The sequence below is a fragment of the Natator depressus genome, chromosome 2 (assembly GCF_965152275.1).
Source record: "Natator depressus isolate rNatDep1 chromosome 2, rNatDep2.hap1, whole genome shotgun sequence".
Lineage (NCBI taxonomy): Eukaryota > Metazoa > Chordata > Testudines > Cheloniidae > Natator > Natator depressus.
In genome coordinates, this window is record NC_134235.1 from 40,789,406 (window position 1) to 40,807,844 (window position 18,439).

The 18,439-nt window shown below is 43.1% G+C and overlaps 1 protein-coding gene across 1 annotated transcript in view; it reads right to left on the bottom strand.

The window, feature by feature from the left end:
- SDC2 (syndecan 2) overlaps positions 1-18,439 on the bottom strand; it is a 104,852-nt gene that overhangs the window by 10,469 nt on the left and 75,944 nt on the right. The window contains exon 2 of the mRNA XM_074942998.1: positions 10,998-11,109. Within this exon, the coding sequence (XP_074799099.1) occupies positions 10,998-11,109 (112 nt within the window). The remainder of the gene's footprint in view (positions 1-10,997; positions 11,110-18,439) is intronic.

Here is an 18,439-nt window from a genome sequence, read left to right on the forward strand (position 1 = left end):
ACCAATTGGATGGTCAATATGCATAATTTGGTTACCTAGTTGCTGTCTAGCAGATCTCAATACAGGAAACATGACTCTTTTGCTTTGAGACTGTCAGTGCTCCTAAGGAGTGAACTTTCATGCTTAACTGGAGGACTATTTCCTGATTTTACTTATGGAATTAATGTTAGGATACCTGTGAGGACTACTTGTCTGAATTAACAGTACAATACTGGGCCTCATTAGAGAAAGCTCCCAAATTCAACTACCCCTCCCCCCATCTGATTGGAAATAGCAGCCATCAGGCGGCCTACTCTAATGGATAGGAAGTATGACAACACTGTCTGCCTGGGTTTCATCTGGGTAGCGCACTAAAGGAACAGAATTAAGTTATTCTCTGTGACCTGACAGGGATGGAATAAGGTTGATGCCCTAATGAATCCAACAGTGGTCCGGATGTGCTCCCCATTCTAGGAGGGATGTATCAATCACCAGAGTCTTGGTAGGGAGAATTAAGGGAATAGTACTCCTCCTTTCCAGTTCAGTGAGGAAAGGGCTTTGGGAGGAATTTGCATAGATACGGCATACGAGATGATGTCCGCTTGGTAGTTCACCAACTTCAGCAAGTTTTACATACAACATAGATGTAGTCTGGCATGCTGCATGATGAACGTACAGGAAGCCACACATTCAAAGAGACTTGAGTGAATTCTCACCAACATGCATAGTTGATTTGGCAGCTGGCAGATGAGAGCGGTCATGTGTTTAAATCTGTCTTGTGACAGGTAAGCTCTGGCTGTCATGGAGTCTGTCACTGCCCCTATAAACTCTAATCTATGTGTAGGGTTGTGACCATGGTGCCTGGATGAGCCACGCTGAAAATGCCAACTCAGGGCAGACTGCAAGAAATAGGACAGACGATATCAAGACTGGTGATTTATTCTATAATTAGATTTACCAAGCCAATAACAAAACAGCTTCTGTAATACCACACTGGTTAACCAGAAGCCAGTTACAGTCCCCTTTAGGCAATCCAGCCTTTGGCACCTATCTAAACATCCAAGTATAATACAGTGAGGGGTTAGTAAAAACCTTATTCGCCATACTTAAATTTCTACCAATCCCAAAGGACCAGATACATTGCGCACCAGGTCAATGAATATTTCAGAGCTCACCCAAATACATACTTTCTGCCAATCCTTATTAACTAAACCTAAGATTTATTAATAAAAGAAAAGCGAGTTATATATGGTTAAGAGATCAATATACATACAAATACAAAAGTCCTTAGGTCAGTTTCATAGCAGAGATGGTGAGGTTGCTGATTTGTAAGAGTCTTTCTGGAATCAATTCTGAAGGTTAGAATCCAATAGGCAGTCCAGATATACAGTTTGTTAAAGTTCTTCCATGAGAATTCCAGGGTGATCCAGGGTTCACCTGGAGGCCTCAGTTTTTAGGGTTTAGACCTTCCCTGTTAAAGTTTAAGATGACCTGAGATGAAAAGGATCATGCCCAAAGCTTCCTTTACAGTTGAAGCAAGCTGGGTGCTCACAGGTAACTCCACCATGTGGGCTTTGATGAAAGTGAACCGACAGTTTGATCTCTATTCAATGGGTTCTTTCTCAAACAATACAGTTAACAATAGCCATTCAAACTATTAAGACAGTTCACAAGTAGTTTACTATGCGGAATTACAAGCTTCCAGGAGAGATTAGGACAATAATATTCTGACACCACAAGTTCCATATAAATAATAATATCTCCTTTTGATCTCCGAGTCAATAGAATACTGTAATGAAGCATTACAAGACAGGAACAGGATTTAGCATCTATAGGCTAATTAGATCACATTATTAGATTTCTAACAGGATGCAGGTAAAAAGACATATTTAGCACTTACTCTTCGATTCTCGAACAATACAGGCAAACATGTTAAAGATTCTAGTCTACTCAACATGGCTTTGATGACTATCTACAAGAAATGGCCCTGATAAACCACTGCAATATCATTTTGATATGTTCTTAAGGGTTTCTTTACAGGTCAGCCAGCTTGCTGACCGTTTAACCTTCACTGGCCCAGCGTTACAGGGGTAAAAAGATTTCTCTGTGTAGATCTTCAGCCCTAACTTGAAGAGTCTGAGAATTTGATGACCCGAACCTCCGCTTGCTAAGGTGACTTTCCTCAAATCAGCCAATTGTGGAGGTATTGTTACACTATTAGCTCTTGTTTTTGGAGATGAGCTACCACCATTACGAGGCATTTGATGAAAACTCCTGATGTAGTTGATACTCCAAAGGGTAGTACCTTGTGTGGTGATAATGTGCTTGTCCCACCAGTAACCTCAGGGACTTCCTGTGAGCTGCATGGAAAGAGACATGGAAGTAAGTATCTTGCAGGTTGAGAGTTGCAAACCAGTCCTGTGTGTTAACGATGTAATTATGGAGGCAAAGGTTACCATTTTGAACCTGAAGCAACAAAAAAAGGCATCAAGTCTCCACAAATCCAGGATAGGGCACCATCCCCCTTTTTCTTTGGGATTAGGAAATAGTTGAAATAGAAACTGTACGGGAATTCCTCCCATACTGTAGTGGAACTTCTTCTACTGCTCTTAAAGTGAGAAGGGATTCCACCTCTTGAAGCAAAGTCTCTTGTGAGAGGGGGACCCCTGAATAGAGACAGGGAAGCAGGAGGGGAGGGTATGAAACTAAAGAGTTTCCCACAGATACTCTGTAGAACTCAGCAGTCTGATATTATGAAATTCCACGCTTCCTGAAAGAAACAAACAGAGGTGGTGCCCAAATGGGGGGGAAGGAGGGAAGGAGAAGTGAAGGTTCTGTAGACTGGTAGTAGCACAACCCTCAACCAGCCTGACAAAAGGGGTGCTTGGAAGTGGTCACAGCATGAGAGATCACTGATGTAGAGGCCTGAGGTCTTCTCCTTTGAACGCATTGACATCTCTTCGGAGGCTTGGTGGACCTCTAGTGGTAGAAAGTACTGGGGGATAGTCTCTGCCTGGAACATGAAGGTCTTCCCTGCTTCCTTCTAGGAGCTGCTATAAATACTCCTTGTGAATGCAGAATAGCCTCGGAGTCCTTCAGTGAGTGGAGAGTGTCAACCATCTTTCAGTTAAAAAAAGTTCAGAGCCCTCAAAGGGGAAGTCTTCAATCGGATACCTGATGCCAGGATGTTCTCCTCAGGACAATGAAGGTTGCCATGAACCACAGTGCATCTAAGGAGGACTGCAGACACATTTTAGCTATCTACTGCCCCTCAGAAATCAGGGACTTGAACACCTCAGGCTCTTGAGGCAGCCTGTCGGCAAACTCAGCTTTTCTGCCAGTTGAGATACTCATACTTTGCAAAGAGCGCTTGGTAGCTAGCAATTCTTAATCTGAAACTGGCTGATGGACCACTCTTGCTGCCAGGGCTTTTCAGCTCTTTATCTTTTGGTGTCAACTTTGTTTCCTTCTTGAGCTGCTTCAAGGGAACTTGGCATGGTGTGGGTTTTAGAACTGGTCGGAAAATGCTGGAGTTGTTGTAGTGAAATGTGTTGCCAAATCTATTACAGATGCAATGAAAATTTTGCCAAAACACAAGCAGATTATCCACTGGAAACCTGCCAGCATTTCAGGGTCTGCAGCTCCAGCAGGAAGCCTGCTAGCCCTCTGGACCACAATCTGCAAACAGGACTCTATGGGAGCAGGAAGCCTGAGGTCTGTCCATTCTCATCTTGTTCACCACCTTTAATGTTAGGGGCACTGGGAGAAATGTATACAAAAGTCCTTTCATCCAAGTTAAGAGGAAGGCATCTTCTCGCGTGTGAAGGCCCTTTCACCCCTTGAACAAAACTTCTTGTTGGTGATGGTGGTGAAGAGGTTCACCTCTGGAAACCTCAAGGTCACAAATATATGGCTGAAAGTCCAAGAATCCACCTTCCACTCATAATCCTTGGACAATCACCTGCAGAGAGAGTCAGCACTGATGTTCTGAATGCCTGGAAAATGTCTTGCCGAAATGAGGATATGATTGACTATGCACCAATTCCATAGCTGTATGGCTTCAGCACTAAGAGAAGGGGATATTGCTGCCTCTTGTCAATTTATGTAAAACATGCAAGCTATGTCATCTGTCATAATTTTGATAGAGTTGCCCTTGATTAAAGCAAGAAAGTGAAGGCATTCCTGTCTGCCCTGAGCTTCATAAGGCTGATGTGCAAACCTGGGCCAACAGTCTGCTCTGAACAGTGAGAGTCCCTGTATGTGTCCCCCCACCTTCAGCCCAATGAAGATACATCTGTTATGGTAATGGTTGGGGGTGGCTGAATAAAGGGGATGCCTGCACAGATGTTGCAAGAATCCTTCCACCAGTTGAGGGAATCTTTCATATGAAACTTGTCTGTCTAGACTATTCTGTCTAGACTCGTTCGGTAGATAGACTGTTTTTGGTCACCCATGGAAACAATTAAGGCATAACCTTGCATGACTTGTTACAAAGTTGCAAGCTGTCATGTACTCCAAATGTTGGAGACATTTTCTCACGAAAGTCTGTGGGCTCATTTGAAACCTCAGATCAGAATCTGATAGTGTCATGAACCTGTCCATGGGAAGGTAGGCCCTGGCTGTTATAGCATCTCGGGATGCCTCTATGGATTCTATTCTCTGCACAGGAACCAATATAGACTTCTCAATTTTGGAGGTTGAGACCTAGCCTGAGGAACAGGGTCATGGCTGTCAGTATAGTTGAAAGAACCTGGTCATGAGACTGTTCCTTCATCAGCCAATTGTTGAGGTATGTAAAGACTATCGCCACTGCATGAAGAGAGGCGGTGACCACTGCCCAAACTTTAGAAAATACTCTCAGAGCAGAAGTAAGCCCAAATGGGAGAACCCAGTATTGGAACTGATCCTGACCTATCACAAAATGAAGGAAACATATCAGAGCTGGGTGAATTACAATATGGAAATACACGTCCTGCAGATCTAGGGCTGAAAACCAAGCCCCTAGCTCCAATGAAGGGACTACAGCTGCAAGAGTGAGCGTCCTAAACTTTTGTGCTCTCATAAAGTTGTTTAGCTCTAAAACAGGTCTCCACCCTCCATTCATCTTTAGGATCGGGAAATACTTGGAGTAAGACCCCTTTCCCTGTGCTGAGCAGGAGCTGATTCTAAGGCTCCTGAGCACAGAAGGGATTTGATTTTCTGTGTCAACAAGCGATTGTAAGAGGGGTCCCTGAAGACAGACAGGGAAATGGGTGGGGTGGACGAAGGGAGGTAAAAAGAATGGAGTAGCCTGATTTTATAATCTCCAAGACTCAGTAGTAATTTGCTCAAGACGGAAGGTGGAGAACTGTTGCACCTGGAAGCCCAAAAAGTAAAGACAATTCAGATCCTCGACCAGCCTGTCAAAACTGGTGTTTTGAAGGCTGTGTGGTTAGGCCAGATATAGGGGTTGGTCTCTTTCTCTGAAATCTAGTTTTTTTCCTTAGGGGCTCTGTGCATCTTTGAAACACAGGGAGCTGGATTGGGGGGGGGGATTTCTGGGCTGTTTGGGATCTACTATATCTCAATTTATTTACAGCTCTGTAGATCCCAAGAGGTTTCAAGGTGGCCCTGGAGTCCTTCAAAGTATGTAGAGACTTGGCCACAATGAGTTTCAAGCTATCAAAGGGAAGGTACTCAACTGTACTTTTGGATTTCCCTGGGGAACACAGAGAGCTGGACCAAAGATGCCCACCGCATGACAACTGGCAGTATCAGCAGCATCCATAGAAGCCTGTAAGAATATTCTAGTGAGCAGCTAGCATTCTGCTATAATGATCTGAAAATGCTCGTGATGCTCAGTTAGAAGGTGTTCAATAAATGACTGAAACTTAAGAGCAGTTTGTGTGATTATACTATCCCATTAGAGCCTAGTAATTAGCAATCCTAAACTGCAGGATCACTAAGGAGTAGCTCTTATGTCCAAAAAGGTCAAGGCATTTTGGGCTTTGTAATACAGCATTGACTAAGTGTGATGCTGCCTTCCATGTTCACTGGCAACTTCAATGACCAATAAGTTAGGAGAAGGATGGGAAAATAATTCAGAATCCTTGACTGGGATACAGTATTTTTATCAGCCCGCTGATAAGTGCGTGGTACCGTTGCTGGAATTTGCCAAATAGTCTTGGCAGTATCCAAAAGTGCCTCATTAAATGGGCAGGGTAACTTGAGCAGACAATGCTGCCTGTAAAATATCCAGCAGCTTGTGTTATGACTCCTTTACCTCTTCAAAGGGTATCTGTAAAGAATCTGCCACCTGTTTCACCAAGTCTTGAACTGCTTAAAGTCATTAGCCAGGGAGAGTGGGAGAGTCATGACAGTATCTTCAGGGGCAGATGAGATATCGGTCTGCAGCCTGAGCTCCAGCTCCTCGAATGTTTTCTCCTACTGTTCAGGTAACTGAGGAGAAAGAGATGGGAAGGGGACTGTCAGTATCTGCAGTTCCAGCAAGCGAGGCTAGAATCTCTAGAGAATTGTTGACAATATGGTCACTGAGGGGAACCACATGGAATAAGGGGTGGCATCTATGGCTGCTCATACACCGAGGAAGGCCTTCATAATGTCTCCCCCCAAGCATCTTCTCTTTCTTTGTAGATGTCAGAAAGAGGTGAACAGGAGAACCTGGTCAGATATTTGAGAGACGTGCTCCTCATCATCATCCACAGGAAGAGCTTCACCAGAAAGTGGTGGTGAATCAGGCAGTAGCAGAGAAAGGTGCAGTTCTGGTAATTGTGCAGATCTCAGTACCAAAAAGGGCTTAGTACCCCTTGATAGGGGAGACTCCCGTTCCTCTGACACAGATAGGTCCCCAAAGTACCTACATTCCGGTGGCACCAGATGAACTAATGGTATCAAGGTGAAGGTCTATTTAGGCAGGCCTCTGGAAGAGGAAGCAGATGATATGCTTTGAGGCAAAAATAGGCTGAGGTGGCCACTTAGCAATCTGAGGTACCAAGGGCCCCACTATGTTGGATACTGGAGGCTGGAGTGTGTCTGTCAGTACTGGTTTGCTGAGAGCAGACTGTCTCTCCCTAATGCCTTGATCATGTCCTGACAGTATCAAAGATGTTTTAGCTACCGGAGTGTGGCTGGAACCATGGCTTTTAGAGGAGCCCAGAGACTTGGCTGTGCCATCAGTCCCAGGGGAGTCTGGAGACTCAATGGTACTGGGCTGAGAACCCAAAGGCTCAGAGATGGTCAACTTATGAGGAGACTTCAGTCTTTTTGGTGAGGGTTCTTTACGAGGTGATCCAGAGTTCCTTTTCTTAGAGCCCCTTTCAGAGATCTCTAAAGTTTTTACTTTAGAAGGTCTAAGGGAATGTTAAGCTGAGGATGTAGGAAGCTGAGGAAGAAACATTTGAATCCTGGTGATCTTGGCATACTTCCCCACAAAGGGGGTGGGGACAGAGAATTGAAAGGACAAAAAAAAATCCTCAAAAACAATGCTCTATAAAAACTAACACTAACTATAAAACACTAAACTAATCTAAACTCTAATGCTAACATACTAGCCCAGGCAAGCTTGACCGACAAAAGCAGTTATACTGAATATTCCACCTCAGGCCAAGGTGGCTGAAAAGGAACAGAGGGCAATTTACCCGCACAGCCCTATATCACCTTAGTGCAGTGCATGAGGATGTGTAGAGTGCATGCATGGGCTGAACAGGCACTGCCACTGAAAATCTCCTATTAAAGGTGCACGGCACGCATGAGCAGCCGGAGTGGAGTATCCATAGGGCCACTACTCAAAGAACTTTTCAGCACCATGGATAGCAACAGCAACTTCGACTCTGTTGTAATCTGCAGATCCCCTGGTACTGTGTATGATCTCAGAACAGAGACAGCATGCTAAAATAAGTGGTGCAGAGGTTAATAATGCCCAAGTAGTCAACACCAAATGTGATGGTGCTATAGCACATGGTGACAAATGAGATGTTAGTAACGGAGGTAATTATATTCAGTGTCCAAGACAATATTGGAAGTCCAGTATTGTGCTCCTTCAGGCCTCCAGTGGTACCCATTTCAGTCCCTGAAGTCCACTCTTCTTGGTTGATCAGTTGAAGGGGATCTGTCCTTGTGGTTTTCAGAGGAGCATGCTGCCCTACCAGAATCCATAGTAGGACAGGTTTAGAATTAGCAATTCAGGAGCTAGCTGATCTGGAGCTCACTAGGTATTTTCTGGACTTGGCCCCCATTGGTCCAGGAAAGGGTCTTGCCCATCCAGCGCTGATGTGGGTTGCATAGACCTGTCTACTAAGGACAAGGGGTGGGGGGAAGGTGTATATGTATGCCCAGAGGAATCAGAATGTCTATGCCCTGGTCTTTCAGCACTGATCTGCTAGGCTGCAATCTGTGAAGCTGAGCATGGGAACCATGCACTGAAGTTCTGCCCTGTTGCACTCTGAGGGTGAAGAGAGGAAACAGCACCCTCCTAAGTACTAGCCTCTGCTGAATCAGGGAGCAAGACACATGCCAGGCAATGCACACAGCCATTTGACTGGTCTTCACTAAAGTCTTTTAAACATTACATACAGATGATACATTATTAGTTACGGGTATAATAGTGTGTGTGTGCGCACAGCTAAGTGGCTGGTTTTTGATTTACTGAGGATTTCAGTAAAACGTGGACTCTAATAAACTTTCCCCATATAATGAACCAGCACAGGGCAGCTTTCCTTGGGTCATATTTTCTAGTATTAGTACTTACTTTCTTCCCTGTAATTTTTGGACTACTTATCTTTAATCACATGCACTTATTAAAATATTTATATTTTTGTATGATATTTATATTATATTAAAATGGTTTGCAGTACTGTTGAAGCCATGTTGGTCCCAGGATATTAGAGAGACATGGTGGGTGAGATAGTATCTTTTATTGGACCATCTTCTGTTGGTGAAAGAGACACACTTTGAGCTTACACAGAGCTCTTCTGGCCACACAGTCTCTCTGTAATGCAAATGTAATTCATACAATATAACTTTCCTTGCCTACATTTGATTACATCTGTCCAAAAGGCCTCAAAACAGACCTGTCAGTCTGTACCTGCAACTTTATAAGGAGAAATTATCACTAGTAGATTTTAGATGTTTGCAGGAGCAATCAAATACTTCGACATCTACATTTTATTTATGCACCCAATTATTTCTACTTGCAAAAATGGGGCAGAGAAGGAGAGGCAGTTTTTAATACTGTCATGAAAATAGTCACATAGGTTGAAGCAAACACTGAACCAAATTAGACTTCCTAAAATATTCTCTTTTTTAAAAGTTGCCTGTCCTAGCAACCCATGAGCATGAACACCAAAGAAAGAAACTGCAGAAATTTCAAGGTCGACTGGCTACTACAGTAGCAAGTCTGCATTAAGCAAAGTTCTTCCTTTAGCTGAGTCTGGATCAGGTACAAAGGGTAAACAGCCACTTACTGTATCTATGCTCAACTACAGTGCTGTCGAGAAGTATGAAAGCATATAACTAGAGTTGACAGTTCACCCTACAACTCACCAGGACAACAGAAAGATAAGGAAGAAGATCCGTTTAAAAAAAGGAAATCTGATTTCATTTGTACCTTGAATTAGCAATGGATATTCTCCAGGAACGTTTACTGCCTAACATGGAATCAGTGTATTTACTATGTACTTCCCTCTCTGCACCACGAATGGCAATATAAGCTGCTCTCACACACCACCACGTATACTACTGGGCTGGGCCAAGGTTTGTGTGAGGGGATGCTTCTCCCCAGCAATGCAAGCAGTAGAGCTCTATCCATGCATACTCTCTGGAAAGAGTTCAAGAGGACCAGGTTTTCCGTTAGTTTGTTTGCCGGCCATGATCAAGCACAGCCATATGCTACCACAGTGCTTCAGGAAGAGAGGGAAAGCAGGCATTAAGCGGCTCAACCCCAAAAGCAAGGCAAAAAGTTTAGTTCAGGTCCAACTAAATTAACAGATAAAATGTACCAATGTAACATTCAGGTTTTGTTTTAGTGTGAACCCAATACTTTCTTTTCTAAAGATCCTAGAAGCTCTAGATCAGGAAGGCCTGTCTATCTCAACTGTAGCTTTGGAAAGAGAACAAGACCAGCAGGCTCTTCAGCAGGAGAGGCACAATTCTTGGCCAATGCTTGACAAGTATGAGTTCTGGCCCTAAAATAGCCAACAGACTGAAGACCTACTGTCAGATTTGTGGACCTTACTGTGCTGAAGAATATGAATGACATGGGTCCCCAAAACTGATCTCCATGGTACCCCACCTGACACATTTCCCACTTGGATAACCACTCTGTTGCTGGCCTTTCAACCAGTCTCCAGTTCATGTGATGTAATTTATATAGTTGACACTTAAATCAACTTGTAAAGAAACTGGGTGAGTGTCACTATGTAGAACACCTTAATTGATATCCAAATATAAATATATTCATTGCATTTCTTCTATCCACTAAATTGATGAAATTACATCAGAAAAAGCTATCAGATTTGTATGGCAATATCTAGACTTCTATTAAAAAGATGTAAATAGATTTATTAACAACATTTATCTAAATGTGTGTGTGTGTGTACAAGAAAAATAAGACTGGATTAAACTAGTATCCTGCTACAAACATTTAATATCAAAGATTAGGATACCCAATTAGGATTCAAATCTGCTCATGGGGAATAGAACACCTGCCCAAATCTCTACTTTCTAAACTCTAGAAAGCTCAGCACACTATAGACAAGATACAGGGAAATTCAGTAAAATGATATAGCTATTGGACAAACTGAGTAGTAAAAGCATAAGAGCATGAAGTTAAAATATAGGGGATAAATCTGGAGAGATGCTCAGCACAATGCATGTATAGAGCCAAGTGCCCTGGACTCCCAACTAAAGCAATAATTTCAAGGTGATGAATAGCTTTCAGGTTTAGACAGACATTCTTGTACTTACCGAAGAAGAAAAAAACGTTACAATGAGATGAAAAAATGTAAAGAGACATGTCTTACCTGAGCCGGACCCAGAAGAATAATCGTCGTCGTCAATTGGATAGACACCTGATGCTTCTTCAACAGAGCTGTTGTCGAGATACAGGTCTTTATCAGAGATCAACTCTGCTCTCTGGAAAATAGGTAAGAACGAACCATTAAAAAGGTAGTTACTTATATAATGCAATGTTTTCCTCACTTTTATTCTTATTTCCAAAGCTGATGGTACGCTGTATATATTCCCAGAATTGTAGAAGTGTAGGACTGGAAGGGACCTCAATAGATCATCTAGTCCAGTCTCCTGCACTCAAGGCAGGACTACGTAATAACTAGACCATTCCTGATAGGTGTCTGTCTAACCTGTTCTTAAAAATGTCCAGTGATGGAGATTCCACAACCTCCCTAGGTTAGAAAGGTTTCCAGTTAGAAAGACAGGTTAAAGTCAGCAAGATGAATTGCACCTAGAAATATTGAGTAAGACAGTGTTGTTCATGGAGCATTATGATATTTGTGGTTAGACAAGAACTGTGCCTACAGAATTATGCTCAGACAAGAGGCTCTGATTCCTTAAGTACCATGTCTTTCTTAAATACTGGCTCCATCAGAATACCCATTGTCTCAGTTTTCTTGAGGTCTTCCATCAACTTTCGTTATCTTTTCCAATCCTAGATGTAATGTCTCCTCACCAAAACTGATCAGGTGGTAAAATGGCTTTGATGATGAAACAAAGTACCAGTAACTTTTTTTAGGTTGACTATAAACCCCAGATTGTGAAACATTTCCACCACTTTCTTCACAGCTGTTTGTGCTGGCAAAAGAGCTTTTTTGATCATTTAGAAAAGTTGCTTACTGCTAATACTACTAGCACTTCTGTGAAGACGCCAAGACAGAAAGGAAGCAAAATGTTGATTGCCAATTACAAACTAAAATTACACCTCACTGTGAATCAGTGGAAAGTATTATGCACAAAGGCGTAATGCAAACCTAAGTCATGTAGTTTAATTCCAGAGTCTGTTGCTCCAGTCTGCGCCCTAAAGTTTTCTTTTGGCGTTTATTTTAGGCCTAACGATAATTATCTAGCCATTTGAGTCCAAAAGTACTTGATTGATCCCTCTTGAACTACTGAGTAACAGAAAGCAAAAAGCAGGCACACTGCTGTGCTTTTCTATTCTGCTGGAAGCCAAAAAATCTTTTAATATTCTAGTACAAATTTTTCCAGGCCTGTTTTCGGAAAACTGTGAAGCATACATTTTGGAGTTTTATTTATTTAATTTAAGGAGACTTTTGGCAACTGATTCCCCTTCCACTCTACCAAGCACCCTTTTGGCACAGTTACCTACTTTGTTACAAACTGTTCTTCAGTTTGAGCTAAAATATCAAAATCCGCCTCCTAGAGGAAAGTGCAAAGGCCAGCCTGACATGGCACAAAGATCCTTTTAGAGTAGGAGGAATCAAAACCTTGGCCTCTGTGCCTACTCTTTCCTAGATGAAAATGCACCTAAAATTTGAGAATGTGAGCCAATCTAGCTCTTCTCAGGATTCTTTTTACTAGGTGGGCTTATTTAGGTAAACTCTACATGAGGAAACATATCCTCTGATGAATGTTCAGAGGCTCTAGAGCTACCTGACGATTCTTCTGGAGGATCTAGGCTAGAAGAGTGCTATCTTACTTTTCTTCCAGGAAGGAGGAGAGGAGTCGTACTGGACTCAAACAAGAACCATGGATTGCAACTTTTATCTGTGGAATTTGCAAATTAATTTGTGCTTAAATATGGCTTGTAGAAGACCTATTCTCAGCAGCCACTTTAATTAAATGGTACTTAATTAAAGCTGCACCAGCCAAGTGTATAAGTTGGAGGAAACAGTATGTCCTACAACCACAACTTCCTTTGCTGCAAGATGTCTCTGGGAAAGTCACCAGACTGCCATTATCCTAGATGACGTGTGTGTGTGTGGGGGGGGGGTGTAAATCAGTTGAAGCTGCATTTTATATAAAGGAACGAGTCTCTGTCACAAGACAGACACACATACTGCTACTGATATGATTGCCGAAGAGGAACAGATCAGTTTTCATATGCCTTTCTTTTTGATTTTTCAGCCATACCAGTCTATTGAATACAAAAACCATGCAGCACAATGTAACGATTGACAACATTCGACAGCGTGAGTAGCAGAATGGAGAACGAGTAGCAGAAAGGAGAATGAGAAACAATGGAAGGTTCAGCTCATCCAAACTCCAAAGCATCTTGCAAAACATCAGCCTGTCCTGCCTGTTCTGGCTCCTGCTAGGGACAGCTTGAGTGATAATCCAGCTGTCCACAGACAGAAGCCACCATGCATAAAAGACCATTCTTCGATCTTAGAGAAAAGTGGCAGCATATTTCAAGAGAAAGTGCTGCCAATGACTATGACTAAGACTAAGCAGCAACAAATCCTGCAGCAGAAAATATATACAATATTATTTAAAAAAAAAAACCCCAGAAAGTACAAAAATCCAGCAGCATCAAATTGAGAATACTTAAAGATTTACCTGTAACTTTATTACATGGCAAATGTTGCCATACAAATTGGTTTCTTTTCAAAACAATCAGGTGAGAAAAACAAACACAACACTAGAGAGGATGGGAACTGGTTTGTATAAAATAAGAAACAACCCAAACTTGTCCCAGAACTTTTAATGTTAGAAAAAGCGTGGGTAACTTATTTTTCATTTTTTATTCCCCACTTCATTTCCTGGTTCTGGCTGAAATCAGAAGCAAAAATAGTTCAATTCTGCAAGAAAAACTGTTCTGCTAATGCTTCTAGTCTCACTGGAAGCAGGAAATATTGAAAGTCAATCACAAAAGCTTAGTCTGATGAGATTTCCTGCCCAATTTTGCAGACCCCATCCAATGTTATATAAAACATTCAAACATTTGAGTGCTTTGCCAACCAAATCTTCTAATTACCATATGGTTTCCCCACCTCCTGGAATAATATTTTGGCTGCCAATATTTTGAGGACTAGTACAGCTAGAAGCTAACGCTTTATACCATCTGAATGCAGAGAAGATGGAAAAAAGCAAGATAGTATTAAGCAGCAATTTTAACTTCATTATATTTTATTCTGCTAGTGCTAGAAATGCCAATCTAAAGCACCTTATAAATACTCAGCATTGTGGCAGGGTATACAAACCCCACCCCAGGCCAGACAGGGTTAAAGGACAGAACTGGGGCCAGGTAGCCCCACCCCTTCAGCCCTGCAGAGCACGCGCCAACTGGGTTGAAAAAGGAGCAGTCATGCTCAGAAGTGGGGCGGCTGGGGAGGAGGACAGACCTGCCCTGAAGGCTCCTGACAAGAACACCAGAGAAGCCTCCCTGAGGGAGTAAGGCAATTTGCTGAGCGCGGCTGTGGCTGACAGTTTGGTTACCTTTTGTTTTTCTTCTTCACGTTATCTGGGACTGAAAGCGAGGAGAGAAAAGCAGCGATGGAAAGTGACCCTGGGAGTGTAACTCAGAGGGCACTTTCAGCGGCCAGAGAGAGGTGGAGTGGGTGGAACTGGGCTCCCCTACCACTGCCTCCATGACAGGAGGGGCTCACACAGCCTATCCACCACACTTCTGAATAGAAGACCAGGACCCACCAGAAGGGGGTACTAAGTACACTAATCACTGGGCCACCTAACTCACCAAGGACTCTATTATAAGCACCTTGATATTCAAGTGTTTGTGGATGAGCACCAATAACTTCACAACAAGTAAGCTTTTGTAAGTACTGGTTCTGGACCAGCTCACTCAAAGAAAAAAAATGGTTTCCCGTAATAATACTACACGCTGTATGAAGAGCTTTAGGTTTCAGGGAGTCCCGACTAGTTTACATCAAATTCTGTGATGTGTGGGCCTGCAACTTGTTTTGGATGAGAAAAGAGATTCTTGATCCAGCTATTGTTTCCCATTCAAACAATTCTTCTCTAATATAAAACTTTGGAAGGCCATTACCCTAGTGTTAACTTGGGGCCCTAGGATCTCAAGTCAAGGGAACACAGTGCATCAGATTTTCTAAAAGTGGACTGGCTATCTGTAGGAAGAGGAAATACAGAGCGGGATAGGGTCACTCACTTGACCACCATAACATAAATGGTTTCCTCTGATCACATAGCTACCTATATGGTTATATGCATCATGCTCAGAATTCAAACACAGAAAACATTATTTTTAAATTTCAATACCTAGCAAAAAAAGTATAGCAACTAACATCAAGGTTAGACTTAGCAAAAATAGAACTTATCCTTAAAGCTAAAATAATTTTTCCCGGGGCTGATATGCCTTAGATACTTCATGTGACCAAAATGAATGTCAAGTGCAGAAGCAGCAATCACCTCACAGTTTTGTTTCATGTAGCGAAGGCCTCTTATTGCGGAGTTGTACTATCCAAATCTCACTAGTCCTTTAAAAGTTTGGCCTTTGTAGTAACTATTTCCTTGGCTAATATTTGAAACAATTGTTGACCCCTGACCTGATCAAGGAGGGTTTGCAATTTTGGGTAAAATATAATCTATCTGCTAAGCATGCTTACAGAAATAATGGAAATTATTGACGCTATAGAAGCAAGTAGAAGAACCAAAATGTATGTATGAAAAATAGGCCTGGCTATAGGTCTTAAGCTTTAAGTGTTAAGGGCCTAGACTGAGGTCTGGTAGAAGCTGGCAGTTGCTATAAGATAGCATGGACATGTTGCTTGACCAAAGGTTACAGAATGATGAACTTGACTTAAGGTAATAAAATTTAGCAATATGTAGTTTGTGTTCGTTTCAAAATGCATCTGGTGATAAACAGGCAAACCACAAACAAACAGATGGTAGCGTTTTAGGGGCTTTTTGCAAGAAGAACTCACTGCCTGCTTTGGTGTACTATTGGAAAAGGGACTGACAAAGGTTTGGGTTAACGGTCAGAAATGTCAACCGTAACACTTCCCGGAATACCAGATCTGAATCCGGGGCTGTGACTTGACTTGATCAGTTATGATCCCAGATGTAAGAGGTGTATAAAAAGGTTGTCAAGACCAGCTGTGACACTGGGATGGTGACACAGAACCACCAGGTAGGAAGCCTGGCCCAGCACCTTCCTCTTGGGGGTGTTCTCTTCTTAATTTTACTTCCATCTTTGTTTCTAGTGGTCTCCATAAAGTGGTAAGTACACGCAGTAAGTATGAACAATCCAGAAAACCATTTTATTGTACTTATCTTATTCTTATACTTATCTACATTTTTTATTATTTCACTTATATTTGTCTGTATTAAGTAAAGTTCAAAGCTTGTGTGCATGCACTGCACCAACTTCATCTTCTTAATTAATGAAGTAGCTGCGTGAATAAATAACTTGTTTGTGAAGTGGACATTTTCTGTAATAGTTTTTATGAATCCCATGTGCACCTCAGTTTCCCTCTATACTTTGCATTGCTATCCAGTGGAGTGGGGGGGAGAGAAGGACTAAGTTTGCTCTCAGGGCAGACTAAGAGACAGATGTGTGCACGCTTGTGTGTCCGTCCATTCATCTGTCCTCACTGTCTGGGTGGAATGAATAGAGTTGTTAAAGAATTAGTTTAAACTGACCCAGATCAACACAGAGACCCGAGACACAATGCAAGCTCAAATGACTAATGAATGAACTTAACAGTGGGAAGCACCAGCCGGGGGGCGGGGGGGGTTGTGAACACAGCATGGGCTGGCCTGGGGAATAAAGGACTGAGCTATGACCAGGAGAGGATAGAGTTGCTTGGGCTCTGGCAGAAGTTTGCAGCTCTCATCTGGGACTGACTAAAGAAGTCACAGAGAGACAGAGCTTTACAGGGAATCCACTACAGCAGAGGTTCTCAAAACTGTGGTCTGTGGACCATCAGTGGTCCGCAAGCTCCATTCAGGTGGTCTGGGTTCCCTCTAAGGTGCACACCTGGGCAGTCGCACACGAGAGAATGAAGGGCCACTCACCTAATTAGCAGAGCTGCACAGACATGGCTCCACTAATTAGGTGCCTGGACCCTGGAGAAGACACACATGTAAGGTGAGGTAGTGGCCTTGGGGGGGAATAGAAGGTAGGTGGGAGGGGGCTGTGGGGTGAGAAGGGGGGGGGAATTTGGGACGTGCAGGACTGCAGCGGCCAGAGAAAGAGACGACTTTCCCCAGCTCCAGGGCTGCGGCTGAGGGGGAGAGACAGCCCTCCTTCCCAGCCTCAGCTCTGTGGCTGCTGTGGCGGGGGAGACCGTCCAGTCTTTCCCAGCCCCAGCTCAGGGGCTGCCGCAGCGGGGGCAAGAGAGCACAAAAAACATTAATTATTATTAAGGGTTTTTTTAATATAGCACTTTTATCCAAAGCGCTTTACAATAGTTAGCTAACAGTACAGACAACATTTGGAAAGATCATTAAGTGGTCCGCCGAGACCCTCAGCAATTTTCAAGTGGTCCGCAGGAAAAAAAGTTTGAGAACCACTGCCCTACAAACTGGCTGGTGGTTTGCTCTGGCTTAACCAGAATGGGTTATGCTTTAACCTTTCTTTCTCAATGCTAACCTAAGGACTTCCAATGCTGTGTGTTCCAGCTGACTAATAAATCCTACTGTTTTGAAAGCACTGGTGGGTGTCACTCCAAACACTTGCTTGGATGCACTGGTCCCTGAAGAGCCTGCAAGTCTCTGCCAGGAGTCTGTCTCAACTGGGCTTACTGAGTAGAGCTCACAGAGTAAAGCCGGTTGAATCCAGAGACTCCAGTCTAGGAAGTGGTAAGGCTGCAGGTCCTACCCTGAAGGAGAAGTGGGACCCCTTGGAGGCCTGCCACGCTGAAAGAGCTGTTCCAAGGGACTGTTTAAAAGCTGAGGCATAGCCCAGATCCTGTGGATCCATGACACTTATTTGTGACAGGTGCACTTAGCACCCTACACTGATCCCAGGCTACACAATAGACATGTCACTTATATGCAACAACAACATTTCCAGAACTATTAAATGGCAACGATACTTGGCAAGGATGTTCCTTTTATCAGGTCTTTAATCTAGCCCTGAAGCCACAGAAAATGCTCATTAAATCCCGATTGTGATCTCATCCATCAGTTGTTACCCCCACTTACGTTTATATTCCAAGGATATATGCTACAAAACCCTGTGGCCTAAATAATTAAACACATTACAAGCCAATGATCATTGGAGCCCAGTCTGGTTATTGAATAAACTGGAACACATCTAAAAATAGTGACTGTACCATAGATTAACATAATCTATGTACTAGATCAGTGGTGAGCAACCTGCAGCCATGAGACATTTGTTTACATTGACAGTCCGAAGGGGCGGCTGCCCGCAGCTCCCAGTGGCCGTGGTTCGCTGTTCCCGGCCAATGGGAACTGCGGACCGTGGATGTAAACAAACTGTCTCGCGGCCCACGAGTGGATTACCTTGATGGGCCGCATGCGGCCAGCGGGCTACAGATTGCCCACCACT